This window comes from Microplitis mediator, chromosome 7 (assembly GCF_029852145.1).
Source record: "Microplitis mediator isolate UGA2020A chromosome 7, iyMicMedi2.1, whole genome shotgun sequence".
Taxonomy (NCBI): domain Eukaryota; kingdom Metazoa; phylum Arthropoda; class Insecta; order Hymenoptera; family Braconidae; genus Microplitis; species Microplitis mediator.
The window spans coordinates 23578969-23601925 of record NC_079975.1 but is presented as its reverse complement, the minus strand read 5'-3'; the positions used below and the strand labels follow the sequence as shown (position 1 = coordinate 23601925).

Sequence of the window (22957 nt, the reverse complement as noted above, 5' to 3'; positions counted from 1 at the left end):
ATAAAAACGAATTGAACGGGCGAAAGCAAGTAAGCGAAACACTAAAGTATGTGCGCATGCGTGAGTAACAGGACTGACATACCTGTAGCATGGACACCTACTCACTTTTTTACCTCCATCACTTTTTCTACCTGCTACGGTAACTACAAATTATTCTTTTCAATTTTTATGATACTGAAGTTAGCAGACGTCTAATAATTTTGGGTTATTTTTTTAGATGATAAACTATAAAAAAAAAATATTTGAAAAAATTGCACCTGTAATTTTTTAAATTTTCTACATGTGCGTATTTTTATTTTATTTTTGGCAATTGATTTGTTGAGAAACAAAAATTCAAAAATTTTCAAATTGCTAACTTCAGGATCATCAATTTTTTGGTAATTATTGCCATGATTTTTTAAAATTTTTTTATTTAGTAAAAATCAAATTAAATGAAAGATAGTAATCAGGTACATTGGATTTTTACTTTTATTAGTTAAATTTGACTGGATTTTACGGAACTCGTGAAAAAAATGAGTTACAAAAATATGACGGAAATTTCAAAATTGAGACAATTTTGAATGAGTGAATGTGGCAGATATGAGACAATTTGAAAATTTTAAGTGATAAATAAATAAATTGAAAAGATAGTAAAATTTAAAAAAATGCGCGTAGATTTTTCATTTATCTAAATATGAATTTTTTTATTTTTGTTCTGCTTACATTTCATTTATAATTTCAAAATTTTTAAATTCCCACCTGTCAGTTACATTCGAGCTCATCAATTATGAACATTTTTGGAACAAAAAATTATGAAGTGAAAAATTTTAAACTACTGTAGACTTTTTCCGCGCGTTTTTTATTTTTTGACCGAAAATTTTGGATACTGAAGTCTGCCGATATCTAATTATTTTGATTTTTTTTCGAAATGATAAATTATAAAAAAAAGATTTGAAAAAATTGCGTCTATAGTTTTTTTAATTTTCTATATGTGCATATTTTTAGTTTTTTTTTTCGGGTAAATGATTTGTTGGGAAAAAAATTCAAAAATATGAACCTGAGATCTAATAAGATAATGAAACTTCCTTTAGTAAGATCGCGTTTTTCGAGACGCTCTCCACAGTACAGAATTTCCAAAATTATCAATGAAGATGCCACAGAAGTAGATTTTTTTGGAGCATCATCGAACAGTTGCAAAAAAAAAACTAGGAGGGCAATTTTAAACTGAGAATTCTGGGAATGGTTTTTGTTTTCGTTATTACTATTGTTATAGTTATGTTGATGATAACCTCCTCAGTCCGGAGGCATCATTTTCTTTGCTATTTCAATAATTTTTTACAAGCAACCTGCAGTCAGTACGTGACTGCCCAAATATCACTACTAAATTTATAAAATACTCAGAAAAAAAGGATTTCTTGCCGCAACAAAATTTTAATTTGCACCAAGAAATTTTATGCATTATCAATTAAATACAAAAATTGTCTTGGGGCGAGAAAAGATTTTTTTGGTCAAGAAATAATTCCTTGCACCAAGTAATTTTTTCTAGTTCTAAATAAATTTTTGTTTTCAATTCACAATGCAAAAAATTTATTGGGGTAAGTAAAAATTTTCTTTAGGCGAGTAAAGATTTTTTGTGTCAATGAATCCTTTTTTTTTCTATGCACACTTTTTTGGCTTTGAGAAGCTTCCTAAAACCAAAAGGGAGTATAAAAATCTGTCATTTTGGAATAAGTAACGCGATATAAATAATATAGCTATATATTCAGTGACATTCAGTCATATTTAGTGACAGAGTAATTAAAGTATTAATTTATTTAAAGAAAATAAATACGATCGTCTTTTTTCCCGCGTAATTTAAATGTAATTCGAATGATATAGATAAATCTATTTATCTCAATACGTGGCAGTTAAAAAGAGTTTAAAGTATGAAAAGGCACAAATACAAGTCAAGACCTATCTAATGATACCAATTTCAATAACATTAACTAATTCTATCATATAGATATGGCGGGATCAAAATTTTCCTTATTCTCTTAATAATATAGAAAAGTATACTTATAGACCTTTTAAGACGCAAAAAAAACATTTTACATCTTCTCTGATTTATAATTTTTAAAGCCATCTATTTTAAAGCTGCAGCAATAATTATTTTTATGGTTGAGCAAACAGCTGCTAGCTGCTAATCCTGGCAAAACTGTTCCCTATATGAGGCGTCAGGATCGAGGTCAATTATTCACATTTTATATTAATTTTGTTATATATTCATATATATAATTACCAAGGGGCATCGTTTATAAATAAATAAATAAAAATGTCTGTCAACTTCAGGTCTATTATTTTTTTTACCTTTATTAGACCTTTTTGAAGGTCAGTTTTTTTTTTTTCACTTTTCGTAGTCGTTCAAAAATAGTCCAAAAAATGAATGATCGGAACTAATTCTGAACACAAAGTCAATTCAAATCATTTTTGCATAAAAAATTTCAAAAAACTTCAAACCCACAAGAAAAGTCCACACTAGTAGAAAATTTTCCACACTTCTAAATTACAAAAATATTCAACTCATAGTTCAAAATTGTCTCAATTTTGGCAATTTATTGTCAGGAACATTTTCGGAACGAATTTTTTCTACAGTGATAAAAAGTTTCTTCAGTTAATTGTAAAAACAAAAAACAAAAGTTCTAAAGATATTATTTACATATATTATTATTATTTGGTGTATTATATTACAGATATTAACTATCTGGGTTTATACTCTTCTTGTATACTTCTTTATAAACGAGTTCTTGCATCTGCATTCGTAATGACATGACGCGTTCAGCTGGTAATGTTCTTATGTGAGGCAGAAGACTCATTAAAAAATAATAATTATCATCTAAGCGATTTTCATCAAGCGGATCCATTGATAATTCATCGCTATTACAAACTTCTTCATTTGCTGCTCCATTACTGTTATCACTATCAACTTGATAGCCCATACAATTATCAATACTATCAACAGGTTCATCTTTAACCGATATCGCTTCAAGAAATTCATTTTCCTGTAAACTATCCGGTTTATAAATAACGGGAGAATGTATCGCCGTTTTATTGCCATTACTCGACATTTCAATCCTTCGCGCCGCAGTTATTAATTTTAATTTAACTGGTTTTTTAAGTTGATTTTTAATTATCGCTCCGCTGAATTTCTCCTGCTGATTACTATTATTTTCATCATTTACTTCAGAATTATTACGCCCGTTATTTAATTTTTGTTCTATCAAATTATTATCATCGTCATTATTATTACTTTGTAATCGATCATTTTTATCATCACTACGTTCCCAAATTGGCGGTCTCGGCAGCATTTGTTCTTTTAAAAACTGCAACTTTTTATAGTGAACCCATCGATTTCTTCTTGTATATTTACTTTGACGATGATTCTGTTCTTTTTTTATTTCACCACGAAATGTATCTCTCAATCCCTTCCACTTGGATTTTAGTACTGGTTCTAAAAACGAGACGACAAAATAAATATATAAATAAAATTAACTATAAAAATAAATTAAAAAAATATAAATTATTTAAGATATTTTGAAAGCAAGGTTTGAAAATATATATATAGATATATATGTATATTTATAGAACGTTTGGTATGTTCATGCGTGCGCGCGAATGATAATAGCTTGAGAAAGCGATTCAAGATCCGCATCATCCAGATACATATGAATAACAATTTAGATTCTTTATATTTTAATTCGTCTTTAATTAAATTCCCATAGAATAATAATTATTGTTATTATTATATATAATGTAGACATTGCATGTACACTTACTGTGTACTTACGATAATTAATTATATTACAAACTACATAAATACTTGTATTATGATGAGAATAGTTATCAATTATCATACATAATAAATCAGGGTGGCCACAAAGAAATGATTTCAAAATTCCCTGATATTTCCCGGTTTTCCGGTTGTTTTTCACATTTTTCCCTGATTTTGAAATTTTATTCGTATCATTTAGATATTCAAAGTTTTTATTATATTTTCATTTTTAATAATTAAATTTGATAATTAAATCATAAGAGAAACCAAAAAATGCCAATAAAATAAATTAATGTTGCCTACTTTTGATTATTCGATGTTAAAAATGTATAAATTAAAATATTTAATAAGAAATTTAATAATTTAAATAAATTCAAAATACACTGGTTACAAAAATTAAGGGATATTAAAAAAATTTCAAATTTTTTAGTAATTTTCAACAGTTTGTAACTCGAAGGCAAATGGTCGTACAATAAAAACAAAAAGTCAAACTGCAGCTTCAAGTGTCTAGTTTTCTGATCTGGGTCTTTAAATTTTTTTATTATGCATGGTTCCGGAGCAATCAAAAATCAATGATAATTATCGAAAAAAATTTATTGAAGCTCGAAGACCGTTTTTAAGACGAGCAAAAATTTGGTAAATTTCTTTTTCGATAGTTTTCTTAGGATTACTCCGGAACCGCACATAATAAAAAAATTTAAAGACCAGATCAGAAAACTAGACACTTGAAGCTACGATTTGCCTTTTTTGTTTTTGTCGTATGACCATTTTCCTTCGAGTTACAACCTGTTGAAAATCACTTTAAAATTTGAAATTTTTTTAATTTCCCTTAATTTTTATAACTAGTGTATAATTTAAAATTTTTTTAATTTTGAACTATTACAATTTGATTCCCGGATACTTTTCGAAATTCCCTGATAATTCCCGGTTCGTGGCCACCCTGTAAATATATAATGTTTTACATTCTATTGATATGAATGATACTAAAGTTAGCAGACGTCCATTAATTTTGGATTTTTTTTTAAACAATCAATTATTAAAAAAAAATATATTTATAAAAATTGCACCTGTGGTTTTTAAAATTTTCTACGTGTGCATATTTTTAGATTTTTTTTTTCGCAATTGATTTAAAAAAAAAAAACCGAAAATTATTGTCTGATATCTTCAGGATCATGATACTGAAGTTACAACTTTTAAAACTTGGAAATAATAAAATAAAATGTTTATATAATAAAAATAAAAAAATGCACTGTTAGAAAATTCAAAAATCAGTACATGCATTTTTTAAAATTTTGTTATATTAAATTATTTAATTTTTTTATATGTGATATATATATAATTTTTTGATTTTTTTTAACGATAATATAAAAAAAAAATATTTGAAAAAATTGCACCTGTGGTTTTTTAAATTTTCTACATGTGCGTATTTTTAGTTTTTTTTTTCTCGTTGGTTTATTGAAAAAAAAAAGTCCAAAAATTTTTAATTGTCTTAATTTCAGGATCATATAGAAATAAAAATAAGGGTTTTATTGTGACGTGAACATACTTGGACATTTAAAAATAGTCGATATCTCCATCCACATACGATTTGTCAAATCGCGACTGTGATATAAAAGGTCTTTATTATTCCACAATGCCGGTCGTTTGTATACTTCATCTATCAACCGATCAGCATCCAGATTAATGTCTCCCATCATTATTACCATATATTTATGTACTGATAAATTATAGTTATAATAAATATACTAAAAATTTTAACCTCTCAGCACCTGCGCTGAGTTTTTTTCTAAATAATTTCAAATGGAATGACCAAGTAAAATTTATTATATTTTTATAAAATTTTATGCTTTATGTTTATGAAATTTAAAAATTATTTCGAGCTGTCAAAATACTTTGAAAATATTTATTTTAAAAAAGCCATCACTTTTCTCATCACGCGAGTAGTGGGCGTAAAAATTAACACGGTTCGGTCAAGTTCGGGTTTCTCCGAATCTTCCCGGCAATTGCCGCCATTTTTTTCCGCCGTTACTTCTGTAATTGTTTACAAAATTTTAAAATAAAAACAAGTAGGTGACATTCGAGTTTGAAAAATTTTGTAGAAATATTCAAATAAATTTTAATTGCGTCATTACAGAGCAAGTGCATAAAATTGTTTTTCTATTAAAAGTTTTAAATTTTCGCGCGATTACGCATGCGCCGAAGCGTGAGACTCTCACTCGCGGTCCTTTTACTGACTTTAAATCCTTTCTACCTTTTTTATACTGGACCAAAGTTGTTAAAAGTATATACCATTTTAAAGGAAATTTATTAAGGAACATTTTTCAATCTAATGTTTAGTTGATTCATAATGAGATTAATTGTAAAAAGTTGATTTAGTCCGAAGCCCCTAGTTTTTTTTTTTATTGTCTTTGTATTTTTGATCACAATCGTGATAAAAGAAACGATTCAAAAAAATTTTTTTTTAATCTTTTTGAATACTTTTAATCGACTTAATCGACATCGTTTTTGAATAGGAAATAAAAATGAATCGTTTTAAATCGACGTATAAAAAAAGATTGAAAACGATTTAATTTTTCAAATACTTTTGAATCGACAAATAATAGTTAAATTTCTGGCTCGCCACGGCGATTTAAAACAATTCGAAAGAATTCAATTTTTTAAATTGTTTTAAATAGATTTAAATCGACAAAGTTCGCGCATTTTTTTAAATTTGATTATTTTTATTAATTAATTAATTTATTTATTTTAAATATGATACTGAAGTTAGCCGACATCTGACAATTTAAAAATTTTTTTAAAATCGGTAAATCATAAAAAAAAAATATTTAAAAAAATTGCGCTTATAGTTTTTAAAATTTTCTACATGTGCATATTTTTGATTTTTTGTTTTTGTAATCGACTTGTTAAAGAAAAATATCCGAAAATTGCTGATTGTCTGCAAACTCCAGGATCATATTTAAAATTCATGAGTTGTCTCATATCTGCTACTCTTTCTCGTACTTTTTTTGCACGCCTCAAATTCGAAGCACTAAGTTAGTTTTCTATGGTTTCCCATATATCATGCATGTATACTATGCAAATTCAGTAATCAGAAGTCGGTCATAAACTCAATAATAATAATTGGTAAATAGAAAGGGACAAGATAGGAAAGGCGACTGTAAAAACTGTGAAAGTCTTCAATACAATTTTTACTATTATTACAACTAAAATAAGTTAACTTCCTTCACTATTTGTTGATTGATAGATTTATTTATCAATGGGATTTCATTCCACAAAAATTTTACGAAAAATAATTTTTGTAAATGATTTTTTTGCTTAAGGGCCTGCTGCAATTCCAATAACTCCACAGCCTACAGGTTTTCCAGAATTTCCGTTTATTAATGATCCCTCGTTTCCTCCTCTGCCGAGATCATCTTCACCCGAATGAACAACAATAGCACGTCCAAGGATACTATATGGTCCAGTTAGAGAAATCACTCTATCAACAATATATATTTTAGCAACACCATAAGCGTTAGCTACAATATTTCCAAGATCCCCAACATGTCTTTCAAAATCTGTTGGTGCTCCATGTCTTCGCTAAAATTATAATTTTAATAATAATAATAATAATAATAATAATAATAATAATAATAATAATAATAATAATAATAATAATAATAATAATAATAATAATAATAATAATAATAATAATAATAATAATAATAATAATAATAATAATAATATTAATAATATATTACATTTGTAGGATTGTAGTGTCCACCAGCGCTCATGCAACCATAGGTAATATTTCCTGTCTCATGAACATGGAACCCATGTTTTCCCGGAGTGAGTCCAGTAATTGTTCCAGTCAACCTTACGGGCCCATAACCCCTTTGTTCAAGTCTAAGGACTCCATTGACATGGACAGTAGGGTTGTCTGAGATTACCTTTACAGCTGCAAAAATATCTTTACTAACTGCGACACCGGCAAATGCCAGTAATAAAACGATTGATTTCATTTTCTGGATTTCTAAATAGAAAAAAAAAAAATAATAAATAATAATAAAACTGACATGTTCGTATAATTTTCAATGCCAATTATCAGTAAATAATTATGTAGATAGCAAACTAAGGGTTAACAACAGTATAAGCTTCGAATCTTACGCTCTTTAATTATTTCATACTAAATACCAACAACATGCGCGCAGTTAATTCCCGAGATATTTTTAAGCTTTTTATAATTTTTTAGGCTGGGCTGTACTAATAGAATTTTTGAATTTACTTTTCTTTTAATTTGATAATCGGTTATTGTTACAGTCATTTTTATAGCTTCGGAAAAAATGTGTAAGACAAACTTTTTCGGAAGATTTTCACTATTCGAGTGACATAATTATTCAAGACGAAATTCGAAAAGTAAAATTTGAAAATTCGGTTAGTACTGCCCACCCTTAATTACTAAGACATCTTTTTTTTATCTGCGAATTAACGATAAGCAGTACTAGGACTCGACGAAAATAAATATCTCTTAAAATCATTATGCCGCGTAATTACTGATACGAATTATAATAAATTTTGCAAAGTAACTTTACTTAATACTGCACGGAAAAAAATTAATCGTGAATGCAACATGATGCAGTCTTGGTAAATAAACATGATGAAATCATGTTGCATTCACATGATTTGTCATGTTTCGGTTACATGATAGTCATGTTGCGGTAACATGAGAAAATCATGTTGCATTCACATGATTTGTCATGTTTCGGCTACATTATAATCATGTTGCTGCCACATATTGTCATGTAGCAGAAACATGACAAATCATGTGAATGCAACATGATTTTTCTCATGTTACCGCAACATGACTATCATGTAACCGAAACATGACAAATCATGTGAATGCAACATGATCTTCTCATGTTACCGCAACATGATTATCATGTAGCCGAAACATGACAAATCATGTGAATGCAACATGATTTTCTCATGTTACCGCAACATGATTATCATGTAGCCGAAACATGACAAATCCTGTAAATGCAACATGATTTTCTCATGTTACCGCAACATGACTATCATGTAACCGAAACATGACAAATCATGTGAATGCAACATGATCTTCTCATGTTACCGCAACACGATTATCATGTAGCCGAAACATGACAAATCATGTGAATGCAACATGATTTTCTCATGTTACCGCAACATGATTATCATGTAGCCGAAACATGACAAATCATGTGAATGCAACATGATTTTCTCATGTTACCGCAACATGATTATCATGTAGCCGAAACATGACAAATCCTGTGAATGCAACATGATTTTCTCATGTTACCGCACCATGATTATCATGTAGCCGAAACATGACAAATCATGTGAATGCAACATGATTTCATCATGTTTATTTACCAAGACTGCATCATGTTGCATTCACGATGAATTTTTTTTCGTGTGTTGTTATTATGATTTCTACAAGCTTTAATTTAATGATTATTATAAGTTTTACCCAATTCAGTAATTGAAAATGTATGAGTTACTTACATTTTTTTTTAAAACCGCTTGTACTCACGATTCTACTGGATATCGACTGATAGCTCGCAAGCTGTATTTATATACCAAATTTGAGATAAAAGATGAAAATATATATACAGATATATCTTATATTTGTGCTCGAGATAACGTAAAAATATGTAAGACGCGTGATGGCTATTGAAATGCAAATTTTAATCGTTGGGATCTTGATAACAATTTTGTAAAATTTTTATAAAATTTTGTGGAATTTTACAAAATTAAAGTTTTGGCCTTTTACAAACTTGTATAAAATTTAATAAAACTTCATACCAATAACTCCTTGAGATCTTGACAACAATTGTCATGGTCGCCACAGATTTTTGAGATTGAAATTCCCTGACTTTTCCAGGTATTCCAGTCAAACAATTCAAAAATTCCCTGACTATGTGTAGTAATATTAAATCATTGGAAATATTTATTTAATTTAAAATAAAATGGTACGTCAGTTTAATCAATAATTAACCATTGTCGTTAAATGAAACTTTTTTTTATTATTTGTCAACGTTCATTGTTTTTTTTTTTTATTTATTAAATGAATAATTTTTTATTTTTTATTTGAAATCCATGTTTTTATATAACTTACTCTATAATAAAATATAAATAAATTTTTAATTTTCACTAGAATAAATTTTATAAATAAGAATATTTCATAGAATATTAATAAATTATTAATGAAGTACGCGAATAATAAATATAGTGAAACTTATTAGTTCATTACTTATGTATACATTTAATGCTTTTAGTTTTTTAACTTGTCAATATGGATGTTAACAGCTTGAAGATCCTGGCGATTGGTTTCTACTAAGACTTTTTTTTTCTAACAGCCTTGATAATTCAAACTGCTTCATTTTTTCGCTATTGGAATCAATTTCTACTAATTTTTTTTCAAGGTGGTTTGACAACCGCATTCGCGCCGCGTCATTTTTTGAACAGTTTTGACAGAAAACTAAATTTGTCGGACTTTTTCAGTCAAATGAAAGAAAGTTAAAATTTTTCCAGCTTTGTGACGAAATTCCCTGACATTTCCCTGAGTTTTCCAGTATATTTATAATTCCCTGACATTTCCAGGTTTTCCAGAATTGTGGCCACCATGATTGTATAAAATTTTATGAAATATAAAATTTTATAAAACTTCATGGAATTTAACAAAATTGAAGTTTTGGCCTTTGACGTAATTTTACGAAATTTCATAAAACTTTATAAAATTTCATATCAATAACTCTTGGGGATCTCGATGAAAACTATGTAAAATTTTATTCATGGGTATCCACTAGTTTACAGTGAACTTAAAAAATTTATTTTTACAGACCTCTTTTCATTAAAAATAAGTTTTTTATTTATCGAAATGATACCAAAGCAGTGTATAAGGTACCCGGTTGCTATACTCTCCTATCTAATAAAAATATAGTGTTCTACCCGATGAAAAAAGATTTTGTCTAATCATATATAATTATGCATAATCATCTATATATGATTGGATCCAAAAATTGGCCAGGTCAAATTATATACAATCAGATATGTTTATACATGATCATATATATGATTATATATAATCATGCATGAACGAATATAGTCATTTTTAGAATCTCATTTAGAATATCTGTAAATTATTAATCAAGGAATTTAATTAGGATTTATTGTTTTCATCAATATAAATGTCGGTTAAAATTAAATAATAAAAAAAAAAAATTATTATCCGTTGACTACTATTTTACTACGAGGTCACCCGTCCAATTAATGTCCCACGCCGATGCTGCTTAAATTTGGTTATCGATGGATTGTAGTCTGATCCTCTAGTCTGTTCTACACTTATAATTAAGATAAATTTATGGCATTACTTAACTCAAATAATCAAATTGATACTTTATACTTTTAAATTTCTGCCGAAACCTTTGAACATTTTTTAAGTATTGGGGATTTTAGTTTGATTGATAGTTGACAGAATAAAAATTTAATAACTTTGATATTAAAAAATTGTCATATTATTTAATATATCTATATATATATATATATATTGGAACTATACACATAATTAACTATTTATAGGTTGCATATCAATAAAGTCTGATCAGATTTAATCATGCATAGACATATATAACTACATATAAGTTTATATCAGTCATGTCTGATCAGATCCAATCATATATAAACTTATGCACGACTATACATGAATTTATATTAGCCATGTCTGATCAAGTCTAATCATGGATAGACTTATATATGATTATATATAGGGTTATAACAGCCAGGTATGATTATATCTAATTATATATAGACTCATATATGATCAGATCTGACCATATATAGACTTATATATGGTTATAAATGGAGTTATAACAGCTAAGTATGATCATATCTAATTATATGTAGACTCATATATGATCAGATCTGACCATATATAGACTTATATATGGTTATAAATGGAGTTATAACAGCTAAGTATGATCATATCTAATTATATATAGACTCATATATGATCAGATCTGACCATATATAGACTTATATATGGGGTTATAACAGCCAGGTGTGATCAGATCTAATTATGTATAGGCTTATATATAATCCCATGTATAATCATGTATAGTTATGTATAATTTCATGTATAATTCTATATAATTATATATAATTATATATATGATCATATATAATCATATATAATTAGACAAAAACTTTTTTCATCGGGTATTTTATCCCAACTTCCATTTTTTATAACTAAATACATTGTGCAGGTGAATAATTTTTAAAAATTAATAAAGATTACCAATCTATATAATTGTTAAGAAATTTTATTGAATTGTACATAATATTATCTCTTATGTACAAATTATCTGCAGAATAAATTCATTTAATTAAAGATATGCTAACGTATTTTTAAATTATTAATAAAAATGAATCGAACTTTAATATTAGCGCATGACGATCACGGCTTTTATTAAAAATAACACGGATATAATTAACCAACCGATGACTGACAAACTGTATAAACAATTAACAATAATATTTTGCACAAAATTACAGCTAAAAAACATTGCGAAATGTATTTATTTTATTTGGTGAATATTTCTCAATTTTTTTTTTATTTCTTCACACATTTAAACATGTTCAAATACAAATAATTATTCTGAGGAAAAAATAAAAAAAATGTTGAAAAATCCAAAAGTGCACACCTCAATCGCTCATGTTATTTTTAATCATTACTTTTATTATATAATAATAATGTATTTTTTTTTATTATGAACTTTTATTCAACTTACAAATTAACAATTTGATTTTTTTTATTTCTTATTTTCAGTTTAATGTTTTTTTACTAACATTTTTTTTTAAATATCCCGCCTTTCGTCTTAGATGTCGCTTTTTTTTCAAACATATTGATACGCTAGTGCTACCAGTAGTTGATAGAGAGAAACAATGAAAAAAAAAATAACAACAGTAAAAATGGCTAAATTTTTCACTAATAATCAGTTTTACGTCGTTAATTAATTACAATTAAACTAAAAGAATTCAGATAGTAATTTTCATAAGGGTTCTTGTGATAAAAAATACAAAGACAATAAAAAAAAAGTTAGGCCGATTAATGGTGTCTATCGAGAGTTATCGTGTTTACGAAGTTTCATACGTAACAATTGACAGCACTGGTTTCTTGAGTTAAACTAATTTATTTTAAACGAATAAAATAATGAATCGACTTAATTTTGGGTTAAAATTGTTCCTTAATAAATTTTCTATATGCTAGTATACAATTTTACCTATTTTGGTCTAATAAAAATAGTGTAGAAAGATTTTTATGTGAGTAAAATAGTCGAATAAAAAAAACCGTTCATAAAGCACCCTCAGCGCTTTCGCGCTTGAGGTGTGCAAAATTTAATAATATTGGTTTTGAATAAGAATACGAAAGTTTAAATAAATTTTTTATTAATTTTAATGGTTGTGCTTCGAATTTTAATATTTGAATACACGGAAAAAACAATCGGTAGCAGCTACCGATTATTTCGGTTTTCGACACCGATTTTTTTACCGATTAAAAACAAACCCAGACAGCATTCAAGTCGGAATGAATGCTTAACTTGTTCTTTTTAAAGGCGTCTTCAAGAAGTCTCATAATGACTTCTTAAAGGTGTCATTTTTAAGAATTTTAATTGAGAGTTCTTGAAGACTCCATAAATAAGACGTCAGTTTTGTGACGTCTAAATGTATTCTTTTTTAAACTTCTTTATAAAGTCAAAATTAGGAGCTCCTTAAGACGTCATGGTAAATTTGTACTGAAGTCTTATTTGCGAAGTCAGAAATAAGAACTCTTTTTAAAGACGTCTTACTGAGTTCGCTAGGTGGCTCATTCGACATCTTGAGAACTTCTTAAAGACTTCTTTAAGATGTTGATGAGAAGTCCAAATCATAAATAGGAACTCATTCAGAACTTATCAAGACGTCATTTTGCTATCTGGGTAGAAGTTAAACAAAATTTGTTGAATAAATTTTAGCCTATAAAATTTGAAAATTCGAATTATAAAATTGACATGAAAACCCATACGAAAAAAATATATATCCGGATATATCCGGGCCAATCTGCATATATGAGACATACATTTTTATATATGTCGTTTATATGCAGATTGGCCCGGATATATCCGGATATATATTTTTTTCGTATGGGAATTTTACTGAAATTTATTTTTCAAATTTCGTTTAAATCCCAATTGATATCAATTGTAAGTAATTTTTTTTTAAATCTATACCTCGGCGAAATTACTACTAAGTTGTCCTGTTTCCAATTATGGTTTTAATTTTTTTTTTAATCAATTGATAAAATTTTGATACGCTTATGACAACGAGACAATTTTCTTAATTTCAAATGTACTTAATTTTCTATAAATTTATAAAAAGTTTATTTATTTTCATACTGAAATCGATATTAAATTTAATGTATCCTCGATTTAATAAAAATAAAAATTTAATTAATTAATTATTTTTCATGAAGAAAAATATATTCCATTTTTTATCTTAAAAAAATATTTATATAATTTATGATTTGTTTATTCACATATGAAATAAAATGTTAATATTGATTAAGAAATCCAAATTTCGGAAAATAAATGGAAATTGAAAAACGATAAATTTTTAAGGAACCAACACTAGATGGCCAAAATTTCGTTTTCTCGCAGGTACCCCTTCTCAAGGTTAAAGAGTATATATAAAAGTTCTTTATTTAATCTCTCGCCGCATGGCATATTGGCAGGGAGCCTAGTATATGGTGGGGACAACTGAAACGATCGCAGCGCTCGCTGTGGATACAATTTCGTTAAATCATGCTCTCTTTGAATATAAACACGTGAAAATTAAGTTTAAAAATAGTTCATAATAGTTATTGTGTCGTTAATGTTTGCTTTTGCTCATCGTTTGAGGTTAAAACAATATTTTATAATTTATTGATTCAAATCCGGTTTGGATAATGATTTTTATCATTGCCTAAAAATTATTTTTTAACCCTTCGTTACTCGCGCTATACGGTGATTCCCTGTACAACACTACTTAAGCTAATAGAGTTGGTGTGAATATGAGTGAGACACTAGAGAAAGCGCGTGTAACGGAAGGTTAAAAAAACATTATATTTTTTTAGTTAAGATTTACAAGCAAATTATCATGAATTAAAATAAAATTATTTTCTTCAATTTTGTTAAAAAACTCAATTGACTATTCTACTATTTTTTAAACCATTATCATTGTAGTTGTCATATATTATTTGTTTTGATTTTATCGGTTAACCTTATTCTATTCTAAAATAATAGTGTTTATTATTTATTAAAATTTTTTATACTTAATTTTTTTATCAATATATATTTAATTTAATTTTCTCTATCAAAAATACAATTACACTTTTTTATTTATATCATTATAAATTTTTATATTTTGATTTTATAACGAATTTTTATTTTTTACACTGATTTTATATACTTAAATTTTATATACTTGAATTATTAAAGATATTTTAAATATCTTTAATAATTCTCGAGCATGATTTTTTGTAACCATCAGATGTCGTTTTCGTCGCGCTCCCTGCCAATACTTAAGTTCAGTCTCACACACATTGCAAACGCTATATAGATGTGTAGCTATGAAAGAAGGAACAGCACGGCGTTGTGCTGATTCCACTACACACCGAGACCTCAGTCTCACAAAATTTTTTTTGAACATCCTAAGATTTTATCAAAGTAGACAAACTTATATTATTGCACGACTCATGATGCGAAGCATCTGAGATGTGCTTTACGATCGAAAAATTTTTTAATTTATATAATTATTCAAATTTTTTTGAATTGCCGCGCTATCTACATAAACTGCGTTATTTATTTCTATAAACTTAAATAATATACTTTATTGTCCAATGATGTATGGCGTTAATTGCGATGCCATTTATTTATTTATTTATTTATATATTCATTATAAAAAAATATATATTAATAAACGACAGAACTTTTTTTCGTAGTTTCCTATAGAACTAAAAGTTGATATTAAAAATTTTTTTAAAAACTATCCCTAATAGCCCGGGTTGCTTAGCAAAAGTTTTCAATTTTCCGTCAAATTTCGGAAGTAAGTTTCAAGCAAATTAAATTCCAAATTGCTGAAAAAATTGCCATTCAATTTGACAGCAAGTATTCGTCAATTTTTATAAATCTGTTTTTTGACTACAGTATGAAAGTAAAATACTGTACAAATTGTCGAAAAATTAACCGAAAATATTTATTTTCAACGTTTGCTGTAAATTTGTCATCAAATTGTGGCAGCAGATTTTTTTTTAATATCGTTTTTTGCTGATTGAGGGGGACCCCTAGTGTGACCGCCTGAAAAAAAGGTGATTTGTAGGAATTTTCTTAAAGAAAACTACTGCATGGAATGTTTTAATATTTTAAGGATAAACTTGTGGATATATAGTGAATAGAAGATAAAATTTTTGGATGAAAAAATTCAAATTTCAGCGAGTTAATCACAATCTCCCAACGCTAAAAAAAAAAGTTCCCCCACTGCTGCAGTGATAGCGACCTTCGCAGTTCATTGAATCAAAAAAATCAAAAAGTTTATTAAACTAGAAGGTATTTACGTACCATGACCCTCGGGCTGAGAAAAAAATTGAAATTAAAAAAAATGGCGGAGTTTTTAAAAAAAATTTCAAATTTTGCGCGAAAATTTGATGATTTTTATCCCGCCAAAATTACATTTTTGATTCGATTGAAAAACTGGAGGTTCATGGTACGTATAAACATATAAAAGAAACTGCAATTCAAATCAAATATATCGGATGATTTGTCTTCGAGTTATAGATGCAGCAAATTTGAAAAATGTATTTTTGAAAACTGATAAGCGGCTGCTCTTCAGGTGGCTGTAACTCAAAAAAACTATTCGAGATATGGACTTGAAATTTTAGTATGTTATTTTTGAAGCTATAGACTATCGAAGTATGCAAAAAAAAATGAATTGATTTTTCAAAATTTCACACCAGTGGTCCCCCTTAAGAGAACTACCGGTTCTAGGCACTGAGTACTTGTTTTGGACACTGAAAATTTTGTTAAGGTTTCTATTATACGAAGGATACTTTAATTATACTTATTATAGCGGCAATTTATATTAATAAAGGAGGAGACGATTTTTATGGACGTGCTAACCGCGAAAACTCCTGAAATTCAAATAATATTCAACTCAAGTCATGTTATTTGAACCAATAATTGAAGAGGTTTCTACAAGAGCGTTAATCGTTGAAACTATTCAACATTTTTAACTACAAGTTTTAGTATGTTATTTTTGAAGGTATAAACTATCGAAATATGCAAAAAAAAAATTGAATTTTTCAAAATTTCACACTAGTGGTTCCCCTTAAGGGCATTCTCAGACAGTACTCCACTTTTTCAAAATTTTTAATTACTTTCATCTGTCATGAGAGTATCAAAATGTTATCCTTTCAAAATTTGAATTCGATGCATAATTTATTCCAAGTCTGCATACATCGATTTATTTATTTCTACATAAATTTAAATTTTATAATCCATATACTAGTGGTCCCCCTTAATAAAGCAAAAGTTTTCAGTAATCACTAGGTATCAAAGTTTCATAAAATTTTCCAAATTTAAAAGAAAAATACGAAAATTTGATACCTCTGATGAGTGAAATTGAGAGCTTGATGGAATTTTTTTTTTTATTTTATCATTTCATTGTTAACTACACTAGCGCTGGCGATCGAGGTGGTAACTTTGAATATTACATCCGGCTGATTTTTCTTATGATAATTTGTAAACATAACCATAACTAAGATCCATGCGAATCATCATCTGATGAATTAAAATTATTTTTTAATTTTAATAAACAAAAAAAATGGGGGAAGGTAATTTCGAATTAATTTGCCAAGGAGCTGAGGCCAGACTGTACAGAGGTACATATTTAGGAAAGACGACATTGAAAAAAGAACGTTTTAAAAAAAATTACAGACATCCAGATCTCGATGACAGTTTGACTAAAGATCGTATTAAAAGTGAAGTACGTGCTATTGTTCGTGCTAAAACTGCTGGTAATTAATTCTGTACTTTATTCTCAAAATAATCAATTATTTTTAAATTTATGACAGTAAAATTAGCAGACAGAAAGTTAATAATTTACAGGTACACATTTGATACAGTGTGTGTAAGACAATTTGAAAGACCGATTCTAATTAATAACACAAACATTTTTAACCACAAGATTAATCGTAATTACATTGATTGCAAGAAGAAGTTAAAACAAGCTTATTTAAAATTATCGAAGTTGTCAATTATTGATGTTTTTGAAGATCGAAACGTTTCCCGCGCAACGGAAAAAAAATTGGAAAGTAAAAAATCTACTGGTTGCATGACTAAATTTCTGAAATGTTTCGCATATAGATACCGGTATGTCAGTTGAAAATTTTAGGTCACCTCCAACCTCCGGAGCTACACCTTAAGCAGTCGAATTACATAAATTTTTCCATTTTCATTACGCGAAAAACGTTGCGATCTTCAGGTACATAATTATTGTAATATCAGCCGGTTATGAATTCCAAATTTTAATACCATGAATTAGGAAATAATTTTCATAAATAGCAGAATTACTTCTTGGTAAACGCAGATAGTCATGTCTGACATCGCCTCTCCTTCATGCAATCTGCAGAAATTCTAATTTTGATCATAATTTAGTTTGATTTCTTTGTAAAATAATCAAGCCATGAAATAATCTCTTCTCGCACTAAGTTTTAACCAGCCTCATTCTTTATAATATGGAGTAGTGTGCTCAAATCTCGAAATTTTGAAAATACTAATTATATATTAGCAGTACTAATAATTATATATATTTTTTTTTTAAGGTGTTGCTACTCCAGCAATTTATCTTGTTGACTTAACAAGGCGTAGTATTTATATGGAATATATAGAAAATGCTATAACACTTAAAATTTATATAGAAAAAATGATCGAGCAAGACGAGGATGAAAAAATATGGATTGGAAAAATTGGTAAAGCTCTGGGTTTACTATTAGCTAAACTACATTCTAAAAATATAATCCACGGTGACTTAACAACATCGAATATACTTATAAAGAATGTGGTATTTGATGACAGTAATGATTTTCAAAAAGAAAATATACATGATGATTTAGTGGTAATTGATTTCGGATTGGCACGTGTTGATTCAACGGCTGAAGATAAAGCTGTTGACTTATATGTACTTGAGCGGTCATTACTGAGCTCTCACTCTCAAGTGCCTGATTTATTTTCAAATATTATGACTAATTATCAAGTTGGCATAGCGGATAAAAAACAACGACGAGAAATTATATCGAAGTACCAGCAAGTGAGAGCTCGCGGAAGAAAGCGTCTCATGATTGGTTAAGTTCAATAAATTTTAAACCAGTTATTAATTTTTTCTAATGTATATGTATATTTTTATGAAGTCTTTTTAATAAAAAAGAAAAAAACATGATTCAATGATTTGAAATTATTTTCTTACATAAATCAAACTGCGTGATCAGTCGACACATGTGTAGATATATTACAGTAGTTAATAGTAGGCACATTAACAATGATTTTATATAATTTATTTACATTGTAGTGTAATTTAATTAATTATTAAAGTAATTGAGCATTATTGTTAGTGAATACTCAATTTGTTCATTGATTCTTGATTATATTTAAATTTATTTCTTCAGTCGAAATGCAAACCAGAGTAAATAATTATCCAAGTAACCTGTGGAAAGAAAGAAAAAATTAAGAATAATGAATTTAATAAGAGTAAGGTAAAAGCCCCTATACCCGCTCACTTTTCATTGGAGTGAGATTAAATCACTCAATATAAATTAATAAATAAAATGAAAAACCAAATTTTTTTTTTATAGTTATTTTTTGAAGTTTCGAGTATTAGAGTAAAATTTAAGTTTGAAGAATAATCTTGATAATTAATTATTATTAATTTTTTAAATAAGCTCCTTGAGTGTACCCATATTCGCTCACTAAAAGTTGTCATGTACCATTACTCGACCAACACATGGCCCTATAGTCGCTCAAAGACAATATCAATTAAACTATGATAAGTTTATTGATTTGGACAAATAATTTATAAATTATACTACTTTATTCTTTCATAATATAAAATTGTCATGAATTTTAAAAATGTATTTAATAAGATATAGTTATAACAATTCGAAAAAAATTTGACGTACCCTAAATTTAATCTAACGAATGAACGTTAAAGTAAAAAATGCCCGGCTTTGCGCGATTTTGAAAACAGTCATTTAATTTAAATTTATAATCTATTATAAAATAATTTGATACGTGATATTTTAATATATTTAGATTCACAAATAATTATTTATCAATAATAATATTTTTAGTTGTAATTTTTTTTAATAAAAATTATAAAAAAACGCCTTAAACAGTTAAAGTGAGCGACTAATGGTACTGAGCGGGTATAGAGGCTTTTACTTTAATAAAAAAATAAATAATATACTGTTATAAAATTTACTTGAAATTTAAAGCAAATTACTTGAAGTTATTAACAAGTTCAAATTAGATAGGGTGGTAGTATTTGTGGCCACTGCTCTATTTTTTAACATTTAATACTTAATAAATTAAACGAATTAGTTCATTTTAATTAATGAATAATAGAAAGTGAATAAACAATAAATTTCTATGAGTTAATAAACAATTTTTCAAAAATTAATTCTTAAAAGTCTTGCAGACGAATCAGAAATTTATATCACCGAAAAATATCTGCTTAAGACTTGACACAAGTGACGACACGAAATTACAAATCATCTAAATGATTTTTTAAATTAAAAAGACTTTTTTAGGACGAGAAAAAGAACACAAATTTTCCATGTCTCCTAGGACCAAGATCTATGTCTTATATATATATAGAAAAACTTGGCTTTAAGACCAAATAAAATCTGTCGTTGTTTTAAAAGACATTTTTATGACATCTTAAAGTAACTTCGGTAATAAAAAGTATAAAAAAAAAATTCTATCATACTAGTGTGATAAAAAGTATTTTTGTATACATTTTAAAAATTAATTATGCCATTGGGTCTTCTACAAATGAATTTATTTAAATTTTTCGAGTGTCTAAAACTGGTCCAAAAATAGTACCTCTACCCCGTCATTATAAATTAACTTATTTATAAACTTTAGTTTTACATAACTTTAAATTTCCAAGTCATAAATGTCATAAAAATCAAAATCACAATGATTTTATTTTATTTCATATCAATAATTGACTTTTTAGTCTACAAGAATAAATTTTAAAGGTGATGGTTATTTTAAAAACCTGAATTTTCATTTAAAAAATTTTTTTCATAGATAATTAGTTTTGAATGCAAGAAATTTCATAGCAAGACTTTAATAAACTCACAATTATCAAAAACTAATCAAAGTTTTAAATAAAAAAGTTAGTACTGTATTTTAAAAATTTTTTGAATTAAAATCCGTCAATATCTTGATTAATTTACATATGAAACATATTTTTAAATATTCCCGTTATATTTTCATTAAAAATTATACTTGAATTTTTTAATCATGTGAAAAAATCAATTAGTAAATTCTAATGATACTGAGAGTAGCAGACACTAAATAATTTATTTATTTTGAATCAACAAATAAAATACTTTTAAAAATTGCGCTCCAAAAACTTTAAAAAAATCTTATTTTTCTACAAATAACTTGTGTAGAAAAATTATCTGATGTCTGCTACTTTCAGTCATAAATTTTATTAAATTTCCATGACAATTATCTTCAAAAATCGATTGAATTTTTAACTAATTAAATAATGGACTCACTAAAAATCCAGCGAAGGATGTCATGAATCCTTCTTTGGTTAATTCCCACACACCTCCGAATTCTTCTTCATCAATTTGTTGGTAACTACTCATATACAAGTACGTTGAACCCGCGTTAAATAAAGCAAATCTAAAATTTGAATAAAATAATTAAAAGAAAATAAATTAAAAATTTTAACTCATACTTACAATACTAGAGCTACAAAACCTCTGAGGGGAATAAGTCCCCAAGCTATTCCTAAAATTATACCAATAATTTGACGACTCCAGTAGATGACATCTAGAAATTCATCCTGTGAATAATATCCTGGTTAATTTATTTATATTTAAATAATTTTTGAGCATATAAGGGTTAAATTTACCTTGTCCGGCCACTCAGAATTAGCAGTTATTGCTCGGCTCCAAACACTCTGAGTACATTTGCTTCCATTTGAAATTTTATCAGACTTTGATGGTGACATTTTAATTCAAATTTTTTTAAATTATTGTTAACTATTAACCTAAAGTTGATTTATGGATGACGACGACCACTTGTTCTGTCTTTGTTATACAAACATTTGTACATTTATATCATCCATATAACTACATGTCATGATTTTTTTTATTTGTGGTACGTGTAGTACACATGGCACTTTTCTGACAAGTGCTGCGATCTATAAATTTTTTTTTTTTAAATTCAAAATAAAATTGTCAAATCACTCCCATTTAAATATTTATAAGATAAAAATTATTATGATAAAATTTAATTTATTTTTGATTAAAAAGTGGCATCTGGTCATACCGGGAATATAAAATTATATTGATTGATTCAGTAAATAAAAAAATTTAATTTTTTGGGAAATTTCATCCTGATTAAGAAAAATTATTAGAAAATATTTTTAAAAAAGTTCGAATTTTTTTTTAATTTTCTGAATTCTCAATCAAAATTAAAAAGTATTAGTGTTTAAAAAGTATTCAAAAAAATTGAGTATTTTTGAATTTCCCAAAATCTCTCCATGAATCAAAAGTTCAGTTTTGGTTATTAAAAAAAAATTTTAAGTATTAGAAAAATGTGACGTTTTTGAATTTTTCTGAATCTTGGTATCAAATGGAATTCAATTATTTTTATGAGTGTAAATGTAGCAGATATACAATTTTTAAAATGATACTGAAGTTAGCAGACGTCTAATAATTTTTTGATTTTTTTTAGACGAAAAAAAATAAAAAAAAAAATATTTGAAAAAATTGCACCTGTAGTTTTTAAAATTTTCTACATGTGCATATTTTTAGTTTTTTTTTTACAATTGATTTGTTGAAAT

At 27.1% G+C, this 22957-nt stretch overlaps 4 protein-coding genes across 5 annotated transcripts; 1 reads left to right on the top strand and 3 right to left on the bottom strand.

The window, feature by feature from the left end:
- Window positions 1-5: 5 nt before the first annotated feature.
- Window positions 6-19577, top strand: LOC130672466 (EKC/KEOPS complex subunit Tp53rkb). Of its 2 annotated transcripts, none has more exons than XM_057477074.1 (2): window positions 6-139; window positions 18699-19577. In XM_057477074.1, the coding sequence occupies exons 1-2, from the start codon at window positions 49-51 to the stop codon at window positions 19220-19222; spliced, it is 615 nt and encodes a 204-aa protein (XP_057333057.1). In that variant the 5' UTR covers window positions 6-48; the 3' UTR covers window positions 19223-19577. The 2 variants fall into 2 exon arrangements, with proteins under 2 accessions (XP_057333057.1, XP_057333056.1); XM_057477073.1 differs by lacking the exon at window positions 6-139 and adding an exon at window positions 17601-17891.
- LOC130672465 (uncharacterized) lies at window positions 2665-5743 on the bottom strand. The gene is made up of 2 exons (XM_057477072.1): window positions 5334-5743; window positions 2665-3466 (listed from the first exon to the last, which is right to left on the bottom strand). Exons 1-2 carry the CDS (start codon window positions 5491-5493, stop codon window positions 2712-2714), a joined length of 915 nt encoding a protein of 304 aa, XP_057333055.1. The 5' UTR covers window positions 5494-5743; the 3' UTR covers window positions 2665-2711.
- On the bottom strand, window positions 7015-9468 carry LOC130672467 (uncharacterized). The gene is made up of 3 exons (XM_057477075.1): window positions 9311-9468; window positions 7528-7799; window positions 7015-7366 (listed from the first exon to the last, which is right to left on the bottom strand). Exons 2-3 carry the CDS (start codon window positions 7786-7788, stop codon window positions 7103-7105), a joined length of 525 nt encoding a protein of 174 aa, XP_057333058.1. The 5' UTR covers window positions 7789-7799; window positions 9311-9468; the 3' UTR covers window positions 7015-7102.
- Window positions 19244-22274, bottom strand: LOC130672468 (GEL complex subunit OPTI). Its single transcript, XM_057477076.1, has 4 exons — window positions 22022-22274; window positions 21849-21952; window positions 21660-21789; window positions 19244-19576 (listed from the first exon to the last, which is right to left on the bottom strand). Exons 1-4 carry the CDS (start codon window positions 22118-22120, stop codon window positions 19535-19537), a joined length of 375 nt encoding a protein of 124 aa, XP_057333059.1. The 5' UTR covers window positions 22121-22274; the 3' UTR covers window positions 19244-19534.
- Window positions 22275-22957: the final 683 nt, after the last annotated feature.